At 41.7% G+C, this 17,967-nt stretch overlaps 1 protein-coding gene across 1 annotated transcript in view; it reads right to left on the reverse strand.

Moving 5' to 3' along the window:
- Window positions 1-17,150, reverse strand: part of dock4b (dedicator of cytokinesis 4b) — a 155,962-nt gene extending 138,812 nt beyond the window's left edge. The window contains exon 1 of the mRNA XM_036148815.1: window positions 16,916-17,150. Coding sequence (XP_036004708.1) covers window positions 16,916-16,952 — 37 coding nt within the window. The 5' untranslated portion in view covers window positions 16,953-17,150. The remainder of the gene's footprint in view (window positions 1-16,915) is intronic.
- Window positions 17,151-17,967: the final 817 nt, after the last annotated feature.

Here is a 17,967-nt window from a genome sequence, read left to right on the forward strand (position 1 = left end):
CATCTCTAAATTTGAACAGTATAAACCAGATAAAAACAGGTACATTTTGTGCAAAATAAGGACACCAACAGACAGACTCTAAAGTTAAAAGGTCATACGTTTTCAGGAAAAAGATAATTTTCCACAATTAAAAGGCATATATTTGCTTTATTAAAACAAGTATATCTCTGACATGAAATTTGGATCATTTCGTGACCCACCACACCCGGGGTGGTTCCCGACCCCCAGTTAGGAATCCCGGTAAAGAATGTTCATTGAGTGGAATTCACATACAATAGCAAAATATGCTAGTGTGGCTCAAATAATTCACTGGGATTAACTAATAATTAAGGCACATCTTAACCTAAGCAGAGAGGGGAGGGGAGACTGTCTGATCTGTTCCAAAGTTTGCCTCACAGGGTTAAAATGTACGGCTTTAAGCGGAAGTTTTTGGCAAGAACGGCAATAAGGACTTTAAAGTGCAAAACTGCTGACTTTTGACCGCAGTGGATATTGGATATTGGCGCCGCGCCGATTCGGAGAGGATTCTTTAGCAGAGGACCGGAGGACGAAAAAAAACCCAGCCCGGGACTGAACAAACTATATTTGAAATGTTCGCTAAGCAGGCGGAGCCGAGTAAAGCCAGGCCAAATGGAGCCGGTGTAAGAGGGACTTAAATGCTAGTGCCCAGGATTCCCTATTGGGGTTTATCTAGACTGTCCATTGGAGGTCCATTTTAGTATTCTTTTTAGCTTAGAATCATGACGCTATTAATAAAATTTTCACGGCAATTTAAAAACTAAAGAGCTCATCTCACACAAAAACAGGCAATGTGGGAAACTTCCTCATACTTCTCATGCGATATTGTCTTTAAATAAACTTTTATTGGGTAACTATAAACACATGAATATAGCTCATGTCACACTGAGGTTTAAAAAAAAATGTAGGTGAGCACAAAATGAGTTGCAATTTTGAACCACGAACATTTAATGTATAAACCAGTAGTCCAAACACACACTAATGCATTAAAGGTTAGACTTCATTTATTTATTTATTTATTTATACACCAGTAGCTCATTCTGATTGCAGAGAAAGTTTTTATGAAAGATTATCACATCCAGCTGGCATATTAGTTACTATTTTGCCATTTTACACTTTGTTTTGCGCAGTTTATTAGGAAATAAAGCCGTTTGCGTTTATTTTTAATAACAGAACAAAGTACAACACTGTGCATGCACAGCAGGGGATAGAACAAGGAAGTAGCTAATGGCTATAACCATCTCCCAGCGAAACAATGCAGTATGGTCCAAGATCCAGTTAAAAAAACGAAAATATGATTCCAAGAGGGAAAAGACTAGAATGTTGCTGGGAATACGGCATGAACGTTTGTGTTCACTGAAGTAGCCGCTAAACCTGCTGAGGCTCAGATGTGACCACAGAGTTGATTTACGTGAGTAAATGTTCTGATATGAGGCTCTAAAAAGTTGTTGTAGATCGTTGGTGTTCCATCACGGCGAGCTGCCGCTTTACTGCGAGGCATTGCATAGGGTCAGGCTCAGTCCGGCATTATTTAATACCGTTTTATTAATTAAGCAAACAGTCATTATGATACTTATGCAATACTGTCGGTAAATAGCGGCACATATGTTTATATGTGGTTATTGTTCCCAGTGCTGGGGCTATTTTTATCCACAAAAAGGACCATCAAAACATTTTCAGGATTGAGGATTGGTGTATATAACTTATATTTTATCATGATCAAACAGATTTTGGTCTTTTTTATAAGCATATAATGTTGCTGTTTACCTTTAAGCTTTAATCATGGAAAAATAAAACAGCAAGTTTAGTGTAGTAATGAAAAACAGCAATTATTCCTAATCCATTATATTAGTTCAGAAAATGCTAGTCGTGTCAAAATGTGCCGACCTTACAAGAATTAACTAGTTAGCGATGACAACTTGAAGCCTAGCAGCTACCCCGAGAAAGCGGTAGGACCCGACATAAGGATTGGAAATTAACTAAATTTGCTTTATTGACTAATCAAATATCACTGGTGAGGGAATTCCATTCATATGCACATAATGTGGGAGAGTCAAAATAAGGGGGCACATACTACATGCATGAAAAAAAAGCTTGTGGCTTGCATGTTTCTAGCTTAATACCCTGACTAGCAGTGCACAGCAATAGGTTGGGAGTGAGAAGGCCCAAAAAGGTCACTCCCTGTGATCTCATTAGATTGTAGGGACATTACAGAATATTTTGCAGTTTACATTTTTTAACACCTTGGTAAACCTTCATAAAAAGGTAACCGCCCCCTGCCTAGAATCAGACTTGCTTGAAGTTCATTTTTTGCAATCTATAGATTTTTTTGTTATTCGACATCTGCAAAAAAATGACGCACTGGTGATGTAAACAGAAGATAAAGATTTAAACTATAAACTGGACTATGTATGGACATAAAAGGATCTGGTTATCTGTTGTGCCGTCTATAAATTGTGTCGTATGTGTAATTTGTCCTGCTATAAAGCAGAAAAGACAAAAAACACCCACTCCTGCCAGGTCTGTATTCATAGGTGGTGACGGTAAGATAACATGTGCATTAGGACACCCAGTGCAAAGAGGATTATCGCTACAGTCCAGCCGAGGGGACTGGGGTGAGCTTACGGGTGACGCATCAGCAATGATGGTGTTTGGAAATATTACCCCGCAAAAAAATCAATGCTACGGTACACCCCTGTTCAATCACCACCATTACCATACTAACCTTTGAACTCAGTCCAGGCTGGAGGAGAGGGGGCTGACGGATGACCCACATTCCCGCTACCTGTAGACTGAGTTATAAGTTATATTTTCATTTCAATTACAAGCCAAAAACGTTCTTCCACTGCTGCATGAAGATAAAACGGCAGCATCAGCACCCGTCCGACAGCGTTTGTCATAGCTGCGTGCGGTGACACATGCTCCACTTGTGCATTGGTATTTTTAGCCCTCCTATAGTCATTATGTCAGCACAGCAAAGGCAGACTGGTCAGGAAGGAAGACAATGCTCTGGTTCCCTTTCAACATGGGCATCGACTTAAGCCTGCAAGCCACTCACATGGACCTTGGCTGTGGAGAAATACGCTTCCCTCTACTATCCAGTTACTGACGTTTTTAACAGAGATGGATCTACAAAACATGACATTTCTTTAACGTAGAGGGAAATAAATCAAGAAGCAAGGAGTCGTGTTTCAAAAGCAAGACAAACACTTCAGATGTACTCTTTGAAGTTGAAACGAGGAAACATAATGAAAGCTACTCTCTTCAAAAAGGCCGGAGGATGCTGGATGTGCGCGAGTATTGGAATGTAATACTGGCTTCTGTGATTTACACCAACCAGACAATCAGACCCCCCCCCCCCCCCCCCCCGATGGGTCGTTAAGTTGCTAATAGATAGGAAGAGTGATACATGATCTAGAAAGCGATTTCCAGTATCGATCCTTTAACACAGGAGATAACTCCGTGGGAAAATGCTTCTTGACAAGCGGCGATGCTATTTTTAAATTCAAACATCCTTGGGGAGTCAAACGTACACAACCGGCCACTATGATGGAAGTTACTTGGATTGCAGTTAATGCTCATGCTGCGTATGGAAAAATACCTTTTGCCTCCCATCAACTCCTCTGACGTGCTGAACCAGCTGGCCTGGGTTGTCCATCCTCCATCATCGCCCAGTCCAAGTGCTCTCATTCCCTGAACAAAGACTTCCACGGTGGGGGGTTTCCTTCCCATTTCCCTCCTTTTAAAAAACACCCACACAAAGGGGATCCATTTCAGTTGCTGCACTATTTTCCGCCCATAGTTTCTCAACACTCCTTCCCCTGAGGGTGCAACTGGTGAGGGGAGGGAATAGAAGCACCAGGTGGATGTTTTTTTTTTTTGAGGGAGGTTGTGCTTCCAGCAAACAAGGGGCAATTCGAGCCAATCACATGACTGCTGAATGTTGTTTTTGGCAAGCTTGTCACAAACTAACAGAACTGATACAAGTGCCTGTAGCAGCATTGCTTCCAGGTTCAGGATTCAAAGAAGATTAAAACTCAAGCAACACTTATCGTGCAAAGAACACCGATTGGTACAACAGCACGTTGTAGGGTCCAGTCTTAATTAGGATGATTCATTCCCTGTTTCTTACTTTCTTAGAAGATCGACACAACTACATCTTGATCTGGGTTAATTCACCAATCCTTTGATAAACCAAACAGATAATGGCATCAAGGACTTAACATGGGATATTCTCTTAATCAGTGATTTTAAGAAGAACCTGTTGGCAGATTACCACTGGAGAGAGTGGTAATCTATTGTCTCTAGTATGCCAACCTTAGCCAAATATCTTTTTATTGCTGAATATTCTCCTCACTATTGTTCCTTCAAGAGTCTAACCTGCTTCAGACTGAAAATATATCTCCTCACATACCCTTGAATCATTCTTTGCAACTGTATATATAAAAATTTCAAACTATTTCTTAAAATACTACTACTACTACTACTACTACTACTACTACTACTAATAATAATAATAATAATAATAATAATAATAATAATAATTGCCTTTGCATTACTTAATAATTAACATAAAATAAGAGAGCCAATGGCAGATAGGAATATTGCTTGGACAAAATCATAATCAGCTTTCTTATATCAATTGACAAGTAACATGATCACAATCAATGTTAATCTGATCTTGAGTCAGTAACACTGCATCATCAAACAGAACAGGAACAGTTTAAATGTAGAAAAACAAGGGCTGAAAGAACTTCTTTTCTTTTGGTAATTGCCAAGCAAGCCACTCTAGAAAATAACATCTTTAAAGAAAGTTGGATGTGTAGTTAGTGTTGTATTGGAGGATGGCGAGCCTGCACAATTTGGGAGGGTTCAGTGTATGTCAAAACAAAATAATGTCTAAATATAATGTTTACCAAGCTCATGTACCAACATATTCATTGCAGTAATTGCATTTTGCTGTGCTGTTATGAGAAAAAGCACTGCCTTACAGTTGTGAGGTGAATGTCTGTAAGATAATTAGATACCTTTGAGGTTTTAGCAGTTCTGTATGTAGGTGTGAAGCTCACGTGCATTTTTTTCCACAAGCTGAACTTAAATGACAAAAGCAGCGTGAATAAAAAATAACCCCCTTTTCTTCACTCTTATGCAATACGCACTTAAGTGGTGCTTTGTCTGTGTACAGAGTTTTTGTTGATCCCAACTACAACAAGAGTCAAAAGTTAAAGTATTCTTGGAAATAGCTGACTTTTTTATTTTATTTTGACGAAACATAATTTTGGCTTGGCTAATTTTAAAGAATATTGGTAACTAAACAGTAAAATAGTAGTTTGGTCTTTGAAAAATGTGGTGTTAATGATCAACAGGTAGGGTTCTGGTAAAGGCTATCAATAATGTCTTAAAGTCCTATGTAGGAACCCGTATACTTTCATTTTGCACCTGTAAAATGCAACTGGCCATTGCACATTAATTTGTTTTGCCATTCTGAATTAGGGATAAAGATGATGCCGGAAAATGCTTAAATCTGACTGTATATATTCACCTCTCTTCGCTCATTGGGTGAGAGGTGGGGTGGACCTTGGACAGGCCGTCAGTTCATGGTGAAAAGCATACAACTTGGACAAATGCAGTTTATATATGACAGTTACAATTCCATAGAGAAGACAATGAATACACGTGGAGAAAATTATTTTGAATCATTCCATGCATAAGTGGATGCAGAGGCTGAAACAAGCTGTTGCAAGGTCAGTAAAAATGTTACCTAGGCAAGTATGAACTGATGAATGATATCCCAAATCCAAAATGGGCAGGTATGATACCTTCCATTTTTACTATCTTTCGCAAGCAGCCTAAAGCTCATTTCCAATTATATGGTTATTTTGTTTGTTTGGGTTTTCTTATAGCAAAGTTTGCACAAATAAGTTTGTGTTATTTATGAGCATCTTAAAAGGCTAATCCAAACTGGCCTAGAGTTAGCAGCTCACACCCCATAAAAAAACTGACCATCAACCTTTCGGGTTGCTGCGTTTCTGACTAGTACAGCTGGAATAACATCCGACCCGCTGACAAATTGTTATGAGACCATCATTACATAAACTAAGGATGTTTTTCAGGGGGGAAGGTTCAAAAATAGTCCGCAGCTAGACGGGTTAGATGCCAGGAGAAGAACAAAACAGGCTTTCTGAACCAACAAAAGAAACCTTCTTATGCTACTTCCAAAATAAGAACCTAAACAAAGACAGCCCCGAACTCAGTGCAATGCCAACCTTTGGTGTTGATGGGAGAATACTGATCAGCCCCTTTTCTATTTGACATTAAGAAGCAGGAAATGACTTGTAGTCTTTCCCTACAGACAAACCGCTAGCTCAGACTTGTCTGTTTTTTCTTCATTATTACTATCAGTTTTTATTAATTTTAATGACTTAACTAAAAACTCACTTGCTGCCTGTGTGGTTGGAAAGCTTTCCTCTGATGTGGATAAATGTTCCAAATAGTAAAAGTCCCTGAAGAAGGTTGATGGGAGAGATGTAAGAAGTGAACTGGGTCACAGTTGGAGGTTTAGTAAACCTGATGAATTAAACAGACTCTCGGAGGCAATAATGCTTTAAACCCACACAATTTATTTAGGAATTCATGTGAACTGTTCAAATGAGGGGAAGCAGTCTGAGCTGTTGGCGGACTTTCACTGGAGGAAATCTCTTTTCACGGTACTGAATCCGAATTTTGCATCTAAACGAAGAACAAAAAAAAAAGCTCTTTGTCCAGTACCCCTCCTTAGAGTAAATCAGTTTCAATCTGCAAAGCAATCTTGCCTTTAAAATAAACTGATTTGGTTTCTTAAACTAGAGGTAGAAAAAAGGGGGGCAGCAAAACTAAAAGGGAAAAAAACAAACAAAAAGACTTTAGAAACTCAACCTGACATCAAAGTGGTACCTCTGCCTGGGCAGCGAGAGGAAATGAGGGGGAGGTAACGAGTGTGGAAGCCAGGCCGCGCGTTAACCCGTCACATACAGCGGGTTGAGTCGTTGACAACGCAAAGCACCATCTCACGATGAGAGCAGGAAACGGATCGCTTGCATGCACAGACCGCAAAGGGGACAAAGTGCAAATGTCCGGGGCAGACTTAACTATAGCAGAGGCACAGTATCTGCCTCTGCTGTGGTTATCAGAAACACACTGAGTGGGTAATAAGACTGCCGACAGACGCAAAGGTTGGAGAGTTATCGGCCAGGCAGCGGTTGATCCTCCCTCCGTGATCTTTCCAGAGACACAATGAGTGATGGAGAAGTGAAAACAGGTCAATCTCAGCGAGGACAGTGCGGGGTCTCAATCAATGCCACCGCCACGGCTACAGAGCCCACAGTCAACATACACTGATACGACATACCTGCAGTCTGGCTATGCAATCTGAAAGAGACTTTCATCATCAATTCTGGGACTAAAGCATGCTCTGACTTTAGGTATGAGCACAGAAGATAGGAGGTACCTATACAAAGAACCTCAACTGGTAGATGGGAAGGCTTACACAACAATATTTACACTTTTATTGCGTTTGACTGACAGGTGCAATAAACTGCAAAACATAAATGCCAAGGTGTTATAAGATCAGCGGCTCTCTAAAGTAAACTGAGAGAGAACGGGGAGCATAGTAAAAAGGACCATAGCTGATTGGATTGAAACCTAATCCATGGAAAACAATATACCTTTTGCCTACCTGTAAAACACACATTTCAGTAAAATGTGAGACCATCAAGCGTCGTAGAAGTTTAATGAGATCTTGCTGTACTGAAGCAATATTTCTTGTCAAAGTGAAGTCCATCTTAAGAAAGAACTCTCTAATTGCTGTCTCAGTCAAAGCTAATATAAGTCAGCTATCAAACCTGAGGACTCTCTGTTGGACGGACCAGCCGACCACACTGCTGCTACTTATGGGCGGCTGAAGAGAGAGGGACCAGACAATACATGAATGGTTTGAAAGCAATGTGAGATGACTGTGAGAATACCACAACCGGCTTACTTAGCCCCAAACGATGCGGAAGATGGTATCTGATTCCCTCATCTGCTTCCCTCTGCGCTAAAGAAAACGGCAGTTTCACTGGATTTTAAGTTATCTGTGCAGTACTTAATGATCTATAGTTTAAAATCTAAAATGCCTTGACTGGTCAAACCTGAAACAGATCATTCTGCGCTGAGAACAGATCCTTACAAACACATTGGGTTATTACTGGAACCTTTATTGGTGCAAACAAACAGTTTCACATGATTCCAATATCTCCCAATGCTGATATTTAAAAAATCTGGCACATATTCAAAGCCTAATATTTCTACTTTATTTTACTGATCCCCCTGATTAGTTTTTGCTTAGTTTGTTTTTAACCTAGGATCAGAATTTATCCTAGATCTAACTGAGTGCTCAGAGACAAAGAGGCTAGTTCCCCTCTGAACCTCCCTTGGTACTTGCAAGGATATTGGGCAATCCTTGAGGCCAATAAGTATCAGACAAATGTTTCTGCCAGTCAATTAATTAACCGTTTTCCACTTCAATGCATGCTTCCATCCATCCGACTAAATTACAAGACAAAAATCTGGTATTATGCATCTCAAGTATCAAGTGTCCCAAAATGTGCAATAAATATACATTGGGTTCTCAGTTCTCACCGCTTTTAAAATGGTTAACATTCTCAAATCCCATTTGAGAAATTCTTTCAATAGAGAAAAAAAAAACAAAACATTAGAAGCGATGTGATCGGAAGATGTGCAAATAGATGTGTAAGATGCTCTGTATCTACACTCCAACGCCACCTATGCTGTCTGCGGTGTTTCATCATCTTCAGACTTGCAGTCTGCTGGGGCCAACGTGAACACACACGCTTGCAAAATAGAGAGCACAAAATCACATATGAAGCACACAGACTCAGACACACACACACACACATGCTGTATCTGGGGATTTCTAGGACAGGTGAGTATGGATTGAGAGCATGGATGGGGGGCGAGAAAAAGGATGTATGTGGAAGAGAGATAAAGGTGGGGAAAAAAAAGACTGCAGCACAGACCCTGGGAAGTGGACTACTAAAATAAAGGGAAGAGAAAACCAGACAGAACAGGAATGAGTGAGCAACAGCGCAGGAAACGGAGTCAGAAAATAAGATAAGGGTCATCACAGTGCGACCTGCTGTCTCTGAAAAGAGCTCGCCCTACGAGAAATGAGCCAGGCAGAGAAGGTGGAAAGAAAATTAGAGGGGTGACACAAGGGAAAAGAAAACCGATGAACACGACGGAAATACAATGGTATTTCTATTTTAATTGAGGCACTTCAACACAACATCGGAGCAAATGTGAGAGAAAAAAAAATTCAGACACCATTGCTCAATGAACACCCAGACGAGGTCGAGGCAACGCCAGCTTCCACCTCCCTTCCTTCCTGTATGCCTTACACCTACAATATAATCCTGATTTGCACTCTGCTCATAACTCATAAAGTCTTAGGGGACCCCGATCCATCGAAAGGCACTTAAGAAGAAATGAGCAGATTTGTGCTGCTCTTTTATGCACAATCTTGTTAAAGGCTCTTTAGCACATTTACACATGCCAGAATCTAGGACAAGCCCATACATAGATCATTGCATCATAATGCACAGGAAAAATCTACTGAACTAGAAAGCAGAACAAAGTGGATGTAAATGAAAAATATTACATAAGACCAATAAAAAAAAAAAATGAACAGCGTTATGTCATGCCAATGTAATGGCTTATAGAGTCATGGGGTACATTTCTTATTAGACAGTTATTATGCGGAGAGCCGCTGATATCCTCCACCAAAAAGGAAAGTCATAAAAGGCCATTATTAGAAAACCTGCCTACATTTAGAGAATGTTGTATCTCAGCATTTTAACGGAAAGCTAAGTGGAAGGGGATGTATGGTAGAAAAGGGCCACAAAGAAGGTAAAATACAGTCTTAAGAGGAATGTGAAGATAAACCGGCTCAAGCCATGGTTCATCCTGAGATTGAAACTCCTTTTCATTGGCCTGCTAACAATGAAGTGAACATACATACTAGTTTCGCTAACTCGGCAGTGGGTTTGTGTAACTATCACAAAAATGAGGTTTAAGGGGGGGGGGGGAACTGCAGGTTTGAGGTCACATTAGCGCGCTGGGTCCTGCAAATCAATGACCACTTCCTCTACGATCAATGCACGGATGCCTGAATCACCACCACATGCCGGACAGAACTAAGGCCACGGCAGTGCAGGAAATGAGTCTTCTGCTCTAAATGACAACATTAAAAATGAAGCAGTTCTCCATGCATAAACAGCTCCTCTCACCTGCCACTCAAAGTGATTGCCACTGGCAGACGCTCTTCGTTTATGAAGAGAGGCATGTCTGTTATTCTCCCCTCGACCCACACAAACAAGCTAATACACAAACGTGTAGCACACGCCTCTGTTGCCTCCGCTGCAGGGGCGCTACTGATCAGTTAAATGGTTGAATTCCTAATAGCGCAAATCCCATTAACATCCCTGACACAGAAATCCCAGACTGATATTGAGCAAAGAGAACCAGCACCAGTTTGACTTTCAACCAGCTTAGGAAAAACAAAAGGGGTACGGCTACACAGTGGCGCTTACCAAATTGTGTTTGTTTTCTACGACGGATAGCTTTCAACTATTTTAGTGCAGCCATAACAACCCAAATGATAGATTTTTGTTTTCCTTTTAAAGATGCCATGAAACTCCAATGGGATTACTGGAACCACGCATACAAAACTAGAGTTGCAACACTTGCACTGAGATGCTCGTATTCAACGACCCCAATTGTCAATATTTATTTGCATATATTGTCAAAAAAATGACAATATATGCAAATAACCTGTTGCAATGATCACCTCATATTGGTCAACCAATGCTTTTGCATGGCCTGTGTGTTGCATACACAATCATAATGCCAAATCAGTTTTTCAATCTTTTTATGAACAACTCATTGCCAAATTAACTTTGGTGCCATTAACTGCTGTAATAAATATAGATACCACATATTTAACAACGACAAGACTACAATAGACATCTGCTTAATCAAAGCATTGGGGAAAATTCAATAAAACTTAAACCATTGTCTTATTTTTCAAGAAATTGCTTGTTGGCCTTCAAAACCACAGCTTTTCTAACTTCCTGTTGGGCAACAGTGATAATGCTAGCTTACAAGTTAACAAAGCAGTCAGTTATTGCTTTTTTTCTCCTTCTGTGGGACAGAAAAGTGCTAGATCTGATTTAACCACTCTAGTTATAAAAACACATTCTTTGATTTTTTTTTTTTGCATTTCCCAGTCCCCAGTTCATGTTAAGTTATGTCGCTATATACGTTGGTTAAAAACAAAATTCTTGCTCGATTGTCGGCTCACTAGAGTGGGGTTGCATCTGTGGTCAGAGGTCAGTCGTATGTGTTGAATTACAAAAGGATTTCATTTTGCAAAGATTTTGGACGCTTCAAATGTCTCTATTAATTCAAGCTATTTGTGACTTAAAAGCAGACACCTGGACAAAGTCAAAATGTTATTTACAAACTACCTTGTGAGCACAGTTGATGACTCGCATTACGCCAACTTTAACACTAGCAAAATGCTTTGCATTTCTTAAGTTGATTTAGTCCACTTTTATGTTTTAAAAATAATAGTATAAAAAAGTGCTTGACAGAGAAACTGGATTTTGACAATTTAAATCAACAATGAACAAAAATCTAATCATCGATTAACAAAACAGTATAAAAAAAATCTTTTGTTGAAATATTCATGTATTTGATGGTTTTCTGAATTTCTGATCTTGCCCGTTGAAAACTTCCAGCTACAGGTCGGATGAACAGGACAAAAACAACAACAGCAGCAGCCAGCAGACATGCAAATGTGACCAATAATTCATGTCAAGCCAAACTGAGATAATGGCCATTAAAATACCCATATGCATTCCTGTTAACTGGTAATCACTCAACCGTCCGTCAATGAGATGATCCACCGTCTTGCTACTCCGAGCATGCTAGACTGCCACTGCAGAGGAAATGAAGGAAAGATTCCCTCAGGTTTAAAAAGGGAACATGGATCTGGACAGGCAATTACAGCATATGGTGTTGTATATGTCACATACACCAATGAGAATAATAATAGAATCTTAGTGGGTCTACGAAAAAAAAAAAAAAATCAGCTTAGACATTATATTACCACAAACAATGGGAACAATATGGTTGAATGAGTGTGGCAGAAAATAAGCAAACTATGATTATAGACAAATAAATTAGCCTTTGGGGCAACCTGGGTTTCGTATTGAATGAATTAATTCTCCACTTCTTGTTCCATGCTTGTGCAACAATGCCTATTGTTGCCATGGCGAATCAGCGACGAATAAACACGCACCAATCCTGGCATATGTCACATGTCCGTGTAGATTTATTAGCGTGGCAAGGGCACTATTAAATTGAATATAGCCATATTGGGCGGTTCTCTCTTAATTATTCAATATTGTTTAATTCACAGGGGAGCCTCCAAAGTGCTGAATGAGTGTCTAGTGACAAGAAGCCAGTTCATATGTATATTTGTGGGCAAACACACGGAGGTGAAGGGGTTCCATCTCAGCACAGGGAGGTGAAGCAATTAGAAGCTGGTAGGCTTCACCTCGCCACGCCTCTGTCACCCACCACCCCCCCCCCCATACATTGCCCTGGGGCTGGCTGCATTAAGAAATCATGGGTATAATGGTGGAATGGGCCTCAGGGCCTCCTTCCAAAACAACCTGCTAATCCCCTACGGAGCAGGGGGATAACAGAGGGAGCTGAATTTGAGGGCAAGGCAGCCGACCTGACAATAAGTCCACCCCTGACACGCGCCAGCACCCTAAACAACTCACCCCTCCCCACCGGCCCTTCAGCACCTAACCAACTAGCAACATGCTCCCAAGGGAGGTAGGAGTAATGTCAGCCATGGGAGGAGAGAAAAGCCTCCCGTTCACCCGTCTAACTCAGCCAGTTGATGCCAACAGCTGGGTTTTGCCAGAGGAGTCATAGAAAACAACAAGAATGCATAGAAAAGGACTCTGTTCGAGTCGCGCGCCGGCGTAGAACTCCACTTGGGAGGGAACAGATTCAGGACGGGCTCGTTTAAAACGGTTTTAATTACTTGTCTGGTTTCTGATGAGCAATGACATGGTTGATTGGCTGAATCAAAAGGGCGTTAATGAGGAAAAAGGTTTCCTTCTGTCGAACGTCTACTCTCGCCGAACGTGACACAGTCTAGCCTCAAGTGGTCTGCGGAGCCAGCGGACGTGTCAAAGGATGTTGTCCTCCGTGACCTCGGCGACAGACTGCTCTTCATATTCTCATAAACACCCTTGGGTACGTCCATTATTAGAAATTGTTTTGTTTCAATTGAATATCATTCCTACTAAATAGAACCTTAACCTCTATATCAATGAAGGAAACCTCTTTACACTGAAATGCCTTACTATAAGATTTGTGTTGAGTCTAACGTCTCATCCCTTCTATAACAGAGCCAGAAAAAAACATTCTTTAATCTTCTAACCTCCTTGTAATAGCTTATTACCAATAATTACTCTACTGATGGCTTAATTGGCATCCAGATATCAACCCGCTAAGACTCCATTCATATTTCATGAATAGCAGTGGCTCCCCGTCGTCCAGGGGGGGGCCACAATTCTGCTCATAAGTCGAATTCACATCAAACGACTTCAGCGTTCCAATTAGACAGAAGGGCATTCGGAGCTCATCTCGAGTTGCCCCCGAGATCAAATGTTCCCGAAAGGATCTGAAGACGTAAGCCGTCAGAAAAAAAAAATTAAACGTACAAGGCTCCCTGTCAAAAGGTGGGTAGAACGCTCGTTGAGCGTACCTGGGGATCAGAGTCACATTTAAAATGGCTAACGGAGGGGCTTACTTGGACATATATTTGAATATTACAGCAATTCCAGAGCCCAGAATGACTGGTGTAACATAAAAAAAAAAAAAAAAAACTAATCTAGGTTCTTGCAGGTAAAAGCTTTGTACAACCTACTGGGGGATATAGGAAAGCACTTGATGTTCTTTCCAGAGATTTTTGGCGGAGATCAATGGTCATGACTGCCATGTTTCAGACAGGAATCTTGTTAATCTGATGTTCTGTCTGATAATGCCTCTGCAAATAAATAAATAAATAAAAATAAAATAGTTTTTTTTAAGAGCATACGCCACTGGAGACGCTTCCGGGTAGGGTATGCTGGCATAATAGTTAAAGGTAGGCTATAATCCCACAGCTTGCATGCACTGTCACAACCAAGCCCTTTAAGAAATAACAGAAGTGGAACACCAGATAAATATAACAGCATGTCAATGTGTTTTATTAAATCAACTCAGGTTTAACTATGAGCAAGTGAACCAAACTGATCAGTTTAGTATGAGTACATGAGTGGCATTGTCTGATCCAGCACACCATGTTTACTACCTCCTTGACCCGAGCAGGGGTCCTGATGGGTGCCCCCGACATCAATGTCCAGCAGCAATTTGGTAGGAGGCAGGTCACACCTGGGACGGGCCAAGGTGTCCATCACCAGGCAGCACAGAATGCAAAAACGTACTCGCACCGACGGCCATTTGACCCAACATGCAGGTTCCTGGGTGGTGGAAGGACGCACCTACAGAGGTAAGGGGGCCACGGCCAGAAGGTGCAAAGTCCAAAATAAAGCAGGGACCTTCTTGTTGCTAAGCAACGGTACCAACAACCACGTCATGGCGCACGCACGTCTGATGAAAAATATCAAAAACAGCTACTCAAACGTTGCCAGGTCACCCTCGTTTAAAAAAGTAGAGTAGAGTGGATCCAGGTGCTCCCAGTAAACCCCCCCCTGGCTCCCGAAGACTCCCAATCTATCTGAAATAAAAAAGAATTACAGGTACAAACGGGAATCAAGCCTGCCCCATTCCCCCTCGAAAAACAGGGGACCCCTGGGACCCAAAATCACGCAGGTAAGCCCTTAATTTTGTCACATAATAATACACCATTCCTGTTGTAACTCAACCAGTAATTTCTCCCCACCTTCTCCCATTTGTCACCATTTGGCTCAAACATCGGCGTTCTCGACTTTTTTTTTTTTTTTTGGTCATCAAATAACCTCGTCCGTCTGATTTTCCACCTTCGCCCCCCCCATGACGCTCCGTAAGCACAGAGCAGCTTCTCTTTTGGCCGTATCGATTCAGTAGATCCAACAGAATGAACGCCTCCAGACACCGTCCAGACAAACTGACCCTCTGATTTCACCCAGTTCACATCCTGTGGCTAAAGGTCGCCGTCGCTCCTCTGCGCCGTAAAAACGGCCTCTTGCCGCGCTGGCGTGCGTTCGTGCGCGCCTGTGGATTATGCTGCCGGAACATTTCACAACAGGAAAACACTTCTGTTCCTTCCCCCCAAAAGAGAAACAACTCACAATGAAGTGTGCGGCTGCCAGCGCGTCTTATAGAACAAATCACAGCTAATTAAAAGACTCTTGCTGCTGTTTTTTGTGCAAAAAAAGGGTGGGAAAACAAAGGATTAAACAAAATCATCCAATTAACTCGGGCACATTTAAGAAGAAATCTAGGGACAATGGTAACTATTTAGCCTTGAAAATAAACGACCTCGCTTAATTCAGCAAGCAGTGTGAACTTTGACAGCTGGGTTTGGGTTTAGGTGTAGGCCCCCCCTCCCCGAGGAGTGTGTAGCACCGGATGAAATTAGCCGTAACTGTGCAGACGTTTAGGATCGGATGGGGAAGGGAAACAAGCACTCATCAGGGGAAAAGATTTCACACAGCAGTCAAGTGACCAGACCACAGCGTGACAATGAGAGATCAAAAGGCTGGGTTCTGGTTCAGTGTTCCTCACCGACTAAGGGTGCTGGATTTTGGGGGGGACAATTTAAAGCACATGATCCAACCAAAGAATCAACACCAGTCCCCGTGGTGACCAAACTGCGGCTTAATCAGCTTTAAGTAGGTGGCCAAAAAAAACTCCCATCCGATGATTGAGTCCTTTTGAATGAGACTGTTGAGGCATGCGTTGACCAGCAGCATCTCTACGGAGCCAGCCTCTCTGGGGGGATGACAGACAGACTCGGGTCCCTCCTGATTGGCCCCTCTCCTCGAACCTCATTAGGCTTGCTCCCCTGCTTTTGCGGACGAACACTGGGACGTTGACGCAAGCACACGCACAGGAGATAAAGTCTACGCGCAGGTAGACTCGCAAAAAAAAAACAACTGGCATCGGCTGCCTGCGTTGTTGTCGGTTGTTTTGAGTGTTTGATCCCCCAGACTGTCTGGAACAATGCGATGTGGAGGACGGACACACACACACACACACAGATTACTACCATGATCTTCACGGGTCCATTTCAACCTGAGATCGCGCACAGCACTTTTTCCTATTAAAAAGGGAGATTTTTCTCTCGAATCATTTGAAGCAGAAATACTCCGACAAAACAGCGACTGGCCGGAGCTTAGATGGGATTCCCATTCAAACACACAGAGGGAAAAAAAACAGCGATTTCAGAAACGCTCTCCGCTTCATTTCAGCAAACAAAAACAACAACAAGAAAATATACAAATAAACAAATATCAAAATGCGGGCTTGCCGAGCAGAAACTGACGCACTGGAGCGATTTGTTTATTTTTTTTTTTTTTTTTTATTGCAACGTGAGACTCAATTAAAGCCGAAACAGTCCAGGATGATGCCTTAATACGTGTAAAAACAATCCCTCCGATTCATTAGAAACGTTTATTCACACACACGGGCAAACCCTACAACTGCCTGCACCAACACAGAGCAAGCTTTCACCCCCACTTTACAACGATATTACAGATATTAATATAAAAAAAGGCAATAATGAACTCACCGACGCCGTATTTCTCATGTTCTGTAGGTATCCACATGTTTACGCTCGGGGCATTTAAGCGAGCGGACGAAATAGCAGCGAAATGTCGGCTTTTAGGTCTGTGTGGAGCATTCTATTAGTGGGCTCTCCTCCGGTCTGTAGTAGGAGTCATTGTTTAGGTTACCGAAAGGAGAAAGCGTCGCCTCCACCACCACATACACTGCTGCTGCTGCTGTTGCTGCCGCTGCTCGTAGTGGTACGGAGTCGTGCTGCCTTCAGGGTCTGTAGGAAACGGGGAAACCCCGGCGACTTCACTGCGATTTCCGGGGCGCGCTCATTGAACTGTACTTTCAGTGGTCCTACATGTGTTAGGTATTGTGTTCTTGTGTGAACGGGGGGGGGGGTGTATGTTGCCAAAGTCCTCACAGCACATGACCTCGAAGTTCAATGTATGAGTTCTTTTGTGATGGCAAATAATTATGAAGCAGAAGGAAAATGATGCATGTTTTTTTGTCTAGGCCCCTTTACTCTGACAACGCTATAAAATAATTTTGTTCAGCCAATTGGCTTCAGAAGTTACCTAAGTAATAGAGCCACTGTGAGAAAAATGCACCTGTTCTGTGAAAGACCAAGGTTTTTTGGAGAATGTTGGCAAGCAAATAGCATCTTCAAGACCAAGAAGCACACATGGTTCTAAGGTTAAGGGCATGAAGAAGTTTAATAAAAGTTTGGTTTATGAAACAATATCCTCAGCTTTCAGCATCTCCAAGTTCAGGCCATCGTTGGACAATGGAAAGGGAGACGGCTGGAGGAGTTGTAGACCACTACTCAAGTGGTAAAATTTGCTGAGAGAAAAACTAATGGGTTTTAAGTTCGCTAAAAAAAAAAATCTGGCTTTTATTAAAGAGTGGTTAACGTCAAAACTCAGCAAACAATTAAAATATGGTGTTATGGTCAGATGGGACCAAAACTGAATTTTCTGCCCCCCAGAGAACATTGTTCAATTGTAATGCTTTTTTTCTTAACAGGGCTCAAACTTGAATTTCTCCTCAGGAAAAGGTAATCTTGTATTC

The sequence above is a fragment of the Fundulus heteroclitus genome, chromosome 17 (genome assembly GCF_011125445.2).
Source record: "Fundulus heteroclitus isolate FHET01 chromosome 17, MU-UCD_Fhet_4.1, whole genome shotgun sequence".
In the NCBI taxonomy this organism is placed as follows: domain Eukaryota; kingdom Metazoa; phylum Chordata; class Actinopteri; order Cyprinodontiformes; family Fundulidae; genus Fundulus; species Fundulus heteroclitus.